Source organism: Monodelphis domestica, chromosome 4, assembly GCF_027887165.1.
Source record: "Monodelphis domestica isolate mMonDom1 chromosome 4, mMonDom1.pri, whole genome shotgun sequence".
Lineage (NCBI taxonomy): Eukaryota > Metazoa > Chordata > Mammalia > Didelphimorphia > Didelphidae > Monodelphis > Monodelphis domestica.
This window is the reverse complement of record NC_077230.1, coordinates 58,483,040-58,496,051: the sequence shown is the minus strand read 5'-3', so window position 1 is coordinate 58,496,051 and position 13,012 is coordinate 58,483,040. Positions and strand designations below refer to the sequence as shown.

General features: G+C 36.9%; 1 protein-coding gene across 1 annotated transcript in view; it reads left to right on the top strand.

Annotated features, from left to right (window-relative positions):
• The window catches only part of IMPG2 (interphotoreceptor matrix proteoglycan 2), a 114,016-nt gene that overhangs the window by 35,021 nt on the left and 65,983 nt on the right, over positions 1-13,012 (top strand). Inside the window, exon 3 of the mRNA XM_056793410.1 lies at positions 4,916-4,947. Within this exon, the coding sequence (XP_056649388.1) occupies positions 4,916-4,947 (32 nt within the window). The remainder of the gene's footprint in view (positions 1-4,915; positions 4,948-13,012) is intronic.

Genomic DNA, 13,012 nt, shown 5'->3' with positions numbered 1-13,012 from the left:
CAGCAAAGGAAAGTAATGAATGCTGAAGGGGATGTGGCAAAATTGGGACATTAATGCATTCCTGGTGGAGTTGTGAATTGATCCAACCATTCTGGAGGACAATCTGGGCAATCTGCCCCCAAAGGGCACTAATATACTGTCTGCCCTTTGATCCAGTCATAGCACTGCTGGGTTTGTACTCCAAAGAGATAATAAGGAAAAATACAAGTACAAGTATATTCATAGCTGCGCTCTTTGTGGTGGCAAAAAACTGGAAAACAAGGGGTTGCCCATCAATTGGGGAATGGCTAAACAAATTGTGGTATATGTTGGTGATGGAATACTATTGTGCTCAAAGAAATAATAAAGTGGAGGAATTCCATGGAGACTGGAATGACCTCCAGGAATTGATGCAGAGTGAGAGGAGCAGAACCAGGAGAACAATGTATACAGAAACGGATACACTGTGGTACAATCCAATGTAATGGACTTCTCCATTAGTGTCAATGCAGTGATCCTGAACAACCCGGAGGGATCTATGAGAAAGAACACTATCCACATTCAGAAGAAAAACTGTGGGCCTAGAAACACAGAAGAAAAACAACTGCTTGATTACTTGAGTTGAGGGGATATGTTTGGGAATGTAGACTCTAAATGAACATCCTAGTACAAACACCAAAAACATGGAAATGGGTTCTGATCAAGGACACATGTAATACCCAGTGGAATTGCATGTTGGTTATGGGAGGGGTGGGGGGAAAGATGGGAGGAATAGAAAATGATTTTTGTAACAAAGGAATAATGTTTGAAATTGACCAAATAAAAAAATGTTAAAAAAAATAAACTCCATGAGACAAAAAAAAAAAGACCTGAGATGAATTTCTAAATCAGGTAATTATTAACTGTGTGATTCTGGGAATGTTATTTAATATCTCTCAACTTCAATTTCCTTGCATGCAAAAATGGAAGTAATAATAGCACTTACCTCAATAGAATTGTTCGGAGGGTAAAATGATATAATATATGCTTAGTATTTGTAAATATTAAAGCACTGTACAAATGCTTATGGTTATTATTGCTCACTATTGTTATTTTAATGTATATAATTCATAAATAAATGTTTTGGGAGTGCATGCTCAAACATTTTTTGCTGATATCATATAGTGCACAATTATTGGAGATTATTGTCTTAACTCAGTGAAATCACCGATTTAGACTCTACTTAGCCCCCCCTCACTCCCCAATTTTTTCCTTAAGAAGTGAAGGCAGGCTGGCAATGATAATAAATATTGATGCTAATTTTAAATGCCAGTAACCATTTTACAAGTCATTTTTCTTACCAGAATTGGTTATTTTACAATAAAATAAAGTACATTTACCTGATTTTAAGTATATTTGCAAGTTTGGAAGATAGAGCATTTAAAGTTTTGGTTTTATATTTTAACTGCTCCAAAATCACCAAGTGCAAAAATAAACAATTTTGAGTATCGACACCTCTCACACTATGCAGTCTCATTTGTATTTCAGTAAATATTTGTTAATTAACTGGTATTACTTCTAAAACAGACACCTTGATGTGAAACACTAGAAGACTTCATGTAATTGAAGTTTAGATTGTAGAATGTGTGAGCTATAATTTAAATTTTCATCTGTACAATATACAATATTGATATAAAATTCTTTTTGATATAAAAATATTTTTGAAAAACTGATTATTTATAGGGAACTTTTCCTGAAAATATTTGTTAGAAAATGCCTCATGAAATGAATCAAATGGCTGGATTTTTCTTTTTTTTACTTTGACTCTAAGGAAACAGATTAAAATGAGGAATTTGGATTATATGGTGTCTTTGGTTCCTTCTAGCTCAAATATTTTGAGTCTAATTTTATAAACTCTAGGCTTACAAGAACAATTACCTGTTAGCTATGTTCCCCTGGACATCTCATTGGCATTTCAAATTCAACATGTCCAAAATGGAACTTAACTTTTCCCTAAAAACAGCTCTTCCAACTTCTCTGTTTCCATTAAGGACACTGCTATCCTTTTAATCACTCAGTTTCTGAATAAGTTTTCCTTGGCACTTTTGTTTCCCTTTCTCTCCCTTCAACATTGATTTAGTTGATAAATTTTGTCACTTCTACCTTTAATAACCTCTTTCCTTTTTCTCCCTTATTGGCCTCCAGTTACCTCTCTCTTGTACTATTAGAATCATCTTCTAAGTAGTCTTCCTGCTTTTAATCTCTCTTCTCTACAATCCACGTATTCCACACAGGGCTAAAATAATCTTCCTAAATCGCTGATCTGATTCGGTCATCCCTGCAGATCAAAATCCATTAGTGACTCCTGTTGAATCTAGGATAAAATAAACACTCAGTCTGCCATTTGAGGACGTCCACAGTTTGGGTCCAATCTACCATCCAGGCTTACTTCATGTTATTTCTCTTCATGAATTTTAGGTTCTAGCTGAAGCCAATTACCATTTGTTCCCAGATTCAGCATGCTATCTACAGCCTCCGTGCATTTACATTAACTATCCTTTGTTGACTGGAATGTCAATTGAACTTCTTGTCACCTCTTCACTGAATCTGTCTCTTCCTTTCAACGCTTAGCTCTGATGAAACCTCTTCTTGTGAAGCCTTTTTGGATGGCCTCAGTTGTTTTTATGCTTTCTCCCTCTTCAGATGACCTTTTATTTTCTTATACACAGATTTTTTTCAGCTGCTCCTCCTCCTCCAAGTAGAATGGAGGTACCTTATAAGGCAGGCATTTTATAATTGGGAAATAGATATACTTATAGTGATGTCAATATTGTTAATTTCTGAAATATTTTTTTCTCTGAATAGATCTATTCTTCATTACAGATTCTGGGGCACTCATTAAACCATTCTATTTTATATCATTCTATAAACAGAGGTTCTTCACCGTTTTTGTGTCATGGACTCTTGTCAATCTTGTGAAGTCTATAGATCATTTCTAAGACTAATATTTTTAAATGCATAAAATAAAATACATAAGCTTGCAAAAGAAACCAATTACATTGAAATAATTATCAAAATATATGTATAACCCAGTGGAATTGCTTGTCACCTCTGGAAGGAGGGAGGTAAAAAAGGGAGGAAGAAAATATGAATCACGTAACCCTGGAAAAATACTTAAAAATAAAAAAGGAAAAAATATATAATTTCATATTTATAAAAAATTACACAAAAAGAAATAGTTATCACAATAATTTTAAAAGATTCACAATGCCTTTGAAATTTATTCATGAAAACTGTAGGAGGTCTCTAGACTTCAAGTTAAGAATCAATGTCAGAGCAAGTAGGTGGCTCAGTGAATAGAGAGCCAGGCCTAGAGACGGGATGTCTTGGGGTCAAATCTGGCCTCAGGTACTTCCGAGCTGTGTGATTCTGTTCAAGTCACTTAGTCCCAATTGCTTCATTCTTATTGCTCTCTCTGCCTTGGAACATATATGGGCTTTATGGCAGAAGGTAGAGTTTAAAAAAAAACCAATGCACCATGTGATAATAAAGATAACAGAATTTTAAGTGAGCCTTATATGAAAAAGGTGGCTCCATAGTTACAGGCAATGTTAATACATCCATTAAAAAAAAAAAAAACCCTTACCTTCCATTTCAGAATCAACACTGTGTATTAGTTCTAAGGCAGAAGAGTGGTAGGGGATAGGCAACAGGGGTTAAATTACTTGTCCAGGGTTACACAGCTAAGGAGTACCTGATGTCAGATTTGAACCCAGGACCTTCTGGTTCTAGACCTGGTACTTTATCCATTGAGCTACCTATCTCTGTCTGGTATTTATTTATATATTCCCATTTTACAATGGAAGAAACTGAGGTCCACCTAACTTAAGTGAATTACCCAAGGTCATACAGCTAGCACATGCCACAGTTGAGACTCAAAACCAAAATTCTCTTCAATAATCAAACCAGTTTAAATTTTAAGAATTAAGAAAAAATTTAAAAAAGTGAGTCCTTATAGGATTCTAAACACTATTAACACAAAGTGTGCAATCCAATGCAAATATTTAGAGACTATAACAAGTAAAGTAACTAGAAGATTTCTAAAGGGATGTCCAGGTCTGAAATTTGTAATTCTGTGAAGGTGACCCATTTTAGAATGAGTTATGTTTACAAGAGGTTTCTATCTCCATGTTAAGTGCATAAGGAAAAAAAAAGAAATGGAGGCTGAGGAAAACTGGTTCATTCTATTGATTTATTGTGCTTTCGGGGCACTACATGGGACAAAACACCCAAACATAACCCTCTGCCCAGAGGAGCTTGCAAGCTAATTGTTCATTCAGTTTTTCCAATCATTCCAGACTCTAACCCAATATGGAGTTTTCTTGTCAAAGATCTTGAAGTGGTTTGCCATTTTCTTCTCCAGCTCATTTTACAGATGAGGAAACTGAGGCACGTAAGGTTAAGTGATTCACCCAGAGTCACACTGCTAGTAAGTGTCTGAGACTATTATTGAACTCAGATCCTCCTGACTTCAGGCCTGGCACTCTATCTACTGCATCACATAGGTGCCGATAGAAATCTAATAAGAGGGTTAACAAGGCAATCTATCCAAAGACCTGCTCTTTGAAAGGTTTCGTTTTTCCCCCCAGAAGTGGTCATAAAGTGAACAGTATTTGTTGGCCACCTAGTTCCCCTTTTGGAGACTTGTTAGGTTAGGGATACAGTTTGTGTTAACAAAACAGAGTTTTATATAGTAACTCATGTAAGAATGGACCATGTTTACAGACTCAGTGCACTATCCAGCCATCTGTCCAGCCAGTCAAGTCTGCATGGAGATTAACACAGATATTGTATTGTTTTTAAAAAACAAAGAGGCTCAACTTAGGAAATGTGTTATGCATGGATACTTAAGTTGCCTTCACAACTTAATATATATGTGCTTTCATGTTTTCCCTAGAAACTACTTTATAGAAGAAAAACAGTAAACAGGTAAGTGTCTTTTTTTTCTTGAGTTTACATTAGATTGATAAAATGTGTAATGTCTCAAAGTGAGTGATCAAGGTTAATTATTGCTGCTTTCTTGCCTTTTTTTTTTGCCAGCTCCTGCACTGAATGGTCCTGTAGGTAAGTGCCTTGATTTTTCACAGCTTACAGCCACCTCCCTTTTCAGTTTTCTGCAGGCATTGATTTTGTTTACAGTCTGTCTTTAATAAGGTACAGACTTGGTTCTCTGCCATAGAGAAAATAAATATGTGATTAGTTTTTGTGGCATAACCTACTACTTTTAGGTCCAAAAGCAGGGTGGTGAAATAAGGACTAACCTTGGAAGATATATTTCAAATACTTATTAAGCAATCACTCTGTGCTTCCGGCATGGATATATAAACAAAAATGAAAAGGTTCGTGCCCTCAAGGAACCTAGACTATATCAGGTGGAATTATCATGTATATAGATTTAAAATTTTTTATTTTATTTTTTAATTAACAAGAATTTGTTCCCTAGCCCCTCTCCTCCCAATTTGCCCCCTTTCTATCGTAAGGCACAACTTTGGTAACAAATATATGCATAGTCAAGCAAAGCAAAATTTCTACATTGCCCATTCCCCAAATGTGTCTCATTCTGTATTTTGAATCTATTACTTTTCCGTTGCAAGATGATTAGTAGCACTCCATCATCTGTCCTTGGGAATCATAGTTGGTCATTGCATTCATTGATCAGAGTTCTTAAGTCTTTCAAAGTTGTTTGACTTCATAATGCTGTTATGTAAATTATTCTTTTGCTTCTGCTCATTTTACTTGATATCAGTTCATACAAATTTTCTCAGGTTTCTCTAAAATTTGGCATTTTTTAATAGCACAGTGTTATTCTATTATATTCATATACTATAATTTGTTTAGACTCTCCCTCATTAATTCTTGGTCAACCCGTGGAAAAGAGAGTGGTTATTGTAAGAGTCAGAACAGCTTCCTCAAGAACAGACCTTGCCAAATGAACCTACTTTCCATTTAGGACATGTTTACCAAACTATTAGGCCAGGTAGATATTGAAGATAAAATTGATTTAGATTTAGCAAAGAGCTTGATAGGAAGGTGCTGCCATGCTATTATTATGTAAAAGAATGATGTGGGCTAGAGAGTTAAATGGATACAGCATTTGATGAGAAGTTGGACTCAAAGAGTAGTTAATGGTTCAGTGCCAATTTGGCAGGGGGTCTCCAGTGGAATGGCTCAGGACTCTGTCTGACATTTTACCAATGACTTGGACAAAGACATAGATGGCATGTTTAGTCAGTTTGTAGATGAACAGAGCTGGAAGGAAGGGGTAGCGATTATACCAGCTGACAGTATCAGGATCCAAAAAGATCTCGATAGGCTAGAGCAAGGGTTCCTCAGATTCTAGCAGAGTGCCAAACCCTGCTCTTCTGTTTGGATACAGTCCTCCAGCTCAGAATTCAGACTATTTGAAAGGACAAATACTGAAGCTCAGGCTTAAACTTTGTCTACATGATAGAGATAAGACTCTTTGGAAAAGACTCTGATATTAGGAAAGATTGAAGGCTAAAGGGGAAGAGGTTGCAGAGGATGAGAGAACCAGAGAGGACCACGGAAGCAATGAACATGAGCTCGCGCAGATTTTGGAAGATAGCGGCATGCTACAAACCACGCAGAACCCAATGCAATTGAGACACTACAACAACAAACAAAAATATATCTTTTTCCATCTTTAAATACAAAAAAGACCTTTATTTAAAAAGATAAAAACAACACTCAGCTAAGGGCCCATACAAAATCTGGCAGTCATTTGGCCCCCTTGCAAGTAAGTTGCTGACCCCTGGGCTAGAGCATTGGACTAAATTTAATTAAATGGAAGTCAAGAGAAATCAATATAAAGTCATACTTGGATTCAAAAATTCAACTTCAGACCTACCAGGTGGGAGAGGGATGGTTAGGCAGTAATTTGAAAAAGATCAATGGATTTTAGTGAACTCTGGACTTAAAATTTATGGTTGTCAGGAAATCCAGCGCAATCTTGGATTTCATTAAAAGAGGCACAGGTTTCAGCAATAAGGTGATAGTCTGTATGCATCCTTGTTAGACCACACCTGAAACACTGTGTTAATTTCTTTCTACCACCATTACGGAATATACTGCTAAGTTAGAGAGCACCCAAAGACATTTAATCAGGGAGGTGAAGCCTCTAGGTCACTGGTATGAAAGGACCTCCCAGCTGTATATTGCCTTAGAAAACCTCCTATTCCCATTATCTGTTGTTCTATTGGATTTTTACTTATTTTGTTAAATATTTCCCAATTACATTCTAATCTGACTTAGCTGCATAGGACAGACTATTTGTTTAAGAAAAAAAAATTCTTTTCAGTCTCAGAGCTGAACACAGGGAAATGGGTACAAGGTTACAAAACATCAAATTCAGTTTCTGTGTCAGAAAAACTTTCTCAATAATGTCATTATTATTTATTATTTATATTGTCATTTATTATTAGACTATTATCTAGTGTTCAGTCTTTTATTTTTCATTTCTGTCCGACTCTAAATACTCTACATTAGTTTTCCAACAGATGAGAAAACTGAGGCAAGCAAGGTTAAATGACTTCCCATAAGCTAGTAAGTGTCCGAGGCTAGTTTTGAACTTAGAAAGATTCTAGATTGGTCATTCTTGTCTTCTGCTCCATCTAGCAAAGCCTTCTGAAGAGTTAGCATGATCTGAAACTCTCCAAGGCTGCTTCAGCAGGTGGTGAGCATCCTCTCATTAGGAGTCTTTAAGGGGAGGCTTGACCCCTTTTAGTATTTTTGTTATAGAGTTGGGATCCATTTTGGATGTCTACTAGATGTCTGTGTTTCGATGAGAGCAACACATCAGAGAGATAGAAGAGACAGAGACAGAGGAGATTTCTAATACAATTTTTTCTGAGTGATTCCAGCTCCTGTATTGGCAAACTATAGATTTAAGGCCGTAAATCTGCATAAGGTCCGCTTTCTGCATGAGCTTAGTTGGAGCAGCTAAGCAGACAATTGCCCCATCTTGTTGGTGCTCTCCTAAGAGAGTGTGGTTATAGCATTCTTGACAAATAGCCTGAATTCAAGACTTCTTGGACTCTGTAGCCAAGAGACAGGAAGAGCAAACTCATCTCCTGCTGAGAAAAATGTTTCTTGTACACTACATCACCAACAAATCACTGATGACAGGAACCGAGAGCCCTGTTCTGGGCTGTGAGTCTTACTCCTCAGGGATATAGAAAACAGAGCGTGGCATTAAACTCTGAGGCTTTGGCTGTTCTCTGAAACTGGTCCCAGCCAAGCTCAGACCCTCTCCCTGTCCATCCCGCCCAACTGACTCAGAGTGCTCACATCGGTTTGTGTGCGTCAGTTGGAAATCCCTCTAATGCTCATTTTCTCTTCCCATCCCCACCCCAGCACTGCCTTTATTTATTTTTGCAAAGCAAAGACTGAAAATGATTTTTTTCTTCTTTTCTGATTTGTAAAAGGGAGTTCTCAAACCTGTCAGGATGTTTTAATACATCCTATAATATTAGGGTCCCAGAAATTAGACAAGTGTAACTACATGTACTTATATGCAGGTATATCAATAAGATGGTGGCACAGTGGATAGAGTGCTGAGCCTGGAGAAAGGAAAGACTCATCAAGGTTCAAATCTGACCTCAGACACTTACCAGCCATGTAACCCTGGGCAAGTCACTTAACCTTGTTTACCTCAGTTTCCTCATCTGTAAAATGAGCTGGAGAAGGAAATAGCAAAATGCTATAGTATCTCTGCCAAGAAAACCCTAAATCAATCCTCTTTACCTACATTTCTCATCTCTGAAATGGGCTGGAGAAGGAAATAACAAACCTCTCCAGTATTTTTGCCAAGAAAAATCCACATAGAGTCATCAAGTATTGGGAGTGACTGAAACAACCAAATAACAGAACATGTATCAACAGATCTAAAATCTCTCTCCTCAGAATGATCAATTGTGATAGACATGGCTATAATTGGCAATAAAATGATCCAGAACAATTCTGAAGTACTTAGAACAAAGAATATTATCCACTACCAGAGAAAGAACTGTTGGAGTTGGAATGCAGATGAAAGCATACCATTTTTCAATGATTTATTTGGGTTTATGTTTTGAGGTTTTGGTTTGCAAGATTGCTCACAAAAATGAACAATATGGAAATGTATTATATATGATAATTCATGGATAACCGAGATCAAATCACCTGCCAGCATTGGGAGGGGAAAAGGGAAGGGAGAGGAGGGAGATAAGTTTGATCATATAACTTAGGAAAATGTGTGGAAATTTGTTACAATATATAATTGGAAATATATATGTGTATACACACACACACACACACACACACACATATATATATAAAACTATAAATTAAAATAATCTCTCTCCCCACTTATGCATAGTCACAGAGGATAGAAGATAGGGGATGAAGCTTCATTGACATAAACAGTGATGGTGAACTTTTTGGAGACTGAGTGCCCAAACTGCAACCCTCCCACAGCATCTGAGTGCCTCCCCCTGCCCCATACACACACACTCCAGACAGGGCAGGGAGGAAGCACTCCCAATGACTGCTGCGAAGAGGGGCAGGTCATGTGAGAAATGTCCTCAGGTACACGTGGAGGGGGGAGGGGAACAATGTTACACAGGCAGTATATGTTAGAAGTGGGCCTGGAACCTGAGTTTTAGCTCCAAGAGCAGTACTACTATGCTATGTTGCATACTCATACATACACTTATAAATGTTGTTATTATTGTTTAGTAATTTTTCAGTTGTCTAACTCTTTCTGATCCCATTTGGAGTTTTCTTGGCAAAGATACTAGAGTGATTTGCCATTTCCTTCTCCAGGTTATTTTATAGATGAGGAAACTGAGGTAAACAGGGTTAAGTGACTTGTCTAGGGTCACATAGCAGGTAAGTATATGAAGCCATATTTGAACTCAGGAATTATAGGAGTCTTCTTGATTCCAGGTCCAGCACTTATCTGCTGCTCCACCCCATTGCCCTTCATTTAGTTTTAGTCTGATTTCTTTAAAAGAGAGTCGTGTGGCAATGTGCCAATTTGCAATGATTCTGTAGGATCAGAAATCTGATGTTTTTCTCCTCCCACAGTTCTTTCTCTAGATGTGGATAGCATTCTTTCTCATAAATTCCTAGGCAGTTTTTGCCACTGCTTTTTGGACTTGTCCTATTGATTTCACTTTTCCATTGTGTTTCACTATCAGAATGATACCAATTATTGCAGAGGTCAGAGAGAACTTTGCCCCATGGTAGCACCCCTTCCCATCACATACCTGATTGTGCACCCCACCACTTGATCTACATTCTCCTTGGTTACCTTCTTTTCCCTATTTGTCTCAAAATCTTCCTAGGTCCAAACTTTCCTACTCCTCCAGGTGCCAGTTGCCCTCAGGAGTTCCAACTCTTTCCCTCCAGAGGTAGAACAGGTAAACTTTTTCAAATACCAAATATTCCAATTCTCCCTCAGAGTAAAGTTCTCATGTCCCTTTATATATCTTACTTCTTCACCCATGAGAGCATTCATAGTGAACCTACTCTGCCTTTCAAAATAAGGCCTCTTTCTTTCCCACTCGTCTGTTACAATCCTTCCCAATCTCCTCACTGATTCCTCTGTAGTCTCTTATTTTTCTGAGACTACAGGGTTTACCTTTTCCCTCATTGGTACGTCGATTTGACATAGACATATCACATATTCTACTCTATTTCCCAGTTTCCTTCCTCTTTTTCCTTCTCCCTTCTGCAATAGAGAGATATTCCTGAGGGTGTATATTGATGGATTCTCTAGATGACTAATAGATCAAGTTTTGCTTACCCTCCTCCCTTTTCCTCCCATTTCAGAAGCCTTTCAGCTTCCCCTCCCCCTTTCCCTTCAACCTTCTTTAGTTTCACTCAAATATGAACTATTATGCTTTAGAGAAAACACTATTGTCTCTTCTTTAACCCAAGTAAGGGTTTATTGGGGAAGACAGGAAAGGATGAAGGACAAGGTAAGAGGGATGGGGTTTTCCCTATTCTATACAGGGAGCCTTGGTTTGGAGGATATTGGGGAAATGGCAATCAGTCACTAGCAGAGACAGTCAGGGAGATAAGAGGACAACAGTCTTTCTTCTTCTTTTCTGTCAATCAGCCAGATAAGTATCAGAGATACAAATTAGGTTCTTCTCCACCATCAGACACCAGCCAAAGCCTCAGCTTCTTCTCCACCACTCTGTCAGAAATCAAAAGCCCAGAAGCCTAGTTCACCATTGACTTAGCTCCAACTGTTTTCCAGGTAACATTCCAAAATGGAATGTTCACTTGCCTGACAGATCATCATCCTTTGCATGCATGTATATTTTATCTTTTACATCCCTGCCTTTTTTGTCTTTAAAAAAATTGCAACAGGAAAATTTAATGATACTCACCTTTTGGATATTTCTAGCTATCTATTCTTACCCTATACTATCTTAAATATTCCTTTACCCTACCAAAATAACAAATACTAACTTATCTTAGCTGTTCTGTCTACCTAGTTCTATGCTAAGTTTGGGTATAGGAAAATGGTTTAGGTAATAAGGATTCACATGAACATGTAACAATTTTCAAACCATTCCAACAATTTCCATAACATTTTGAATATGCAACTGTCTTATCTCCTAAATGTCTATAAATTCAACTAAGAAAAATATTCTATCACTAACAATTGCTAACCTAAAATCATAATGCAATCTAACTTCTATACTTAAGTAGTTCTATGTCTGTCTCTACTTTTCCAAGACTTGAACAAATTCACTAAGCTGTCACTATTGTTAGTCATTAAAATATTAATAAATTATTCTAACATAGTTAGCTTGTTAGTAAATTAGTATCTACATGTGTACATAAGTTGTACCCATACAGATTTACATATGTACATGCATATAAATTGTTCTTGATTTCTGAGCAAACTCATGCAGATAAGAAATATCCTTATCTGTTTGAATTTTCCACAGAAATATATCAGTGTGACTCTTGTTTTGCAGCTATGCTGTACGTTGTATACTTACCCATTCCATGAGATATCTTCCTTTTCTATGTAGGATGTGCATGCATATATGTGATGTTAACATGTATGATGCATTCTTTCATATCCTCATGATCACAAGTCCAAACTTTCAGAGTCCTTCCATGTCATTTTATGTTGATTGTATAAACTCTGTCTTCATCTCCTCATCAGCATACCACTCTCCTCCTGTCTTCTTTCACTCTTGATTGAAGACCTGTGTTCTTCAATTCTAGAACGATTAGAACCATCAATCAGGAATATGCATGTGTGTGAGGTTTAAATTCTTAGAATTTTGTTAAGAATATCGATTTGAAGTTTTCTATTATTTTTGATCTTTGACTTTTTCACAAGGAGGTTTATCGTATGTTTACTTTAACTGTGTCTTGGAGATAGAATTTGGATGTAATGTATTTTGTTTGGTCATGGAGTTATGTTTGCATTTGAGATAACATTGTTTCTTTCTTTTCTGTTACTAATATATGCAGATAGAATATGAAGAGATTTTCTTTGGCTGCTAAACGTTTAAATGCATATTTTCCATTTGTCTGTGTTGCTGGCTATATTTCTTTCTGGAACTGTGTTATTTGCTTCAGGGGTGCTTTCCTGTTATAATTTTAACATGTGCAATGTTCTCTTTTCTGTACTATCTGTTGATATGTACTTTCATGTGCTTTGCTTTGTTTTCATTCATAAGCTTTCATTCACAAGGACTGTTATTGATTTCTTCTTGGGCTATTCGTGTTGTTGCTCATGACCAGGGCTTCTTTTTTTCCCCCACACATCATTTGTATGTAACACATGATCACATTGTTGTTTCTTATGAGGTATCTGAAACTATGAGGTAATATCTTCATGGTATACCCTCCTTCTCTCCCTTCCCCCAGTAGAGATTGTTTAAGGGTAAAGGTTGAGAGGATATGGATAACCTGTTTCAGTTCTCAACTATAACTTGATTTAAAAAATTTTTAGTTTGTT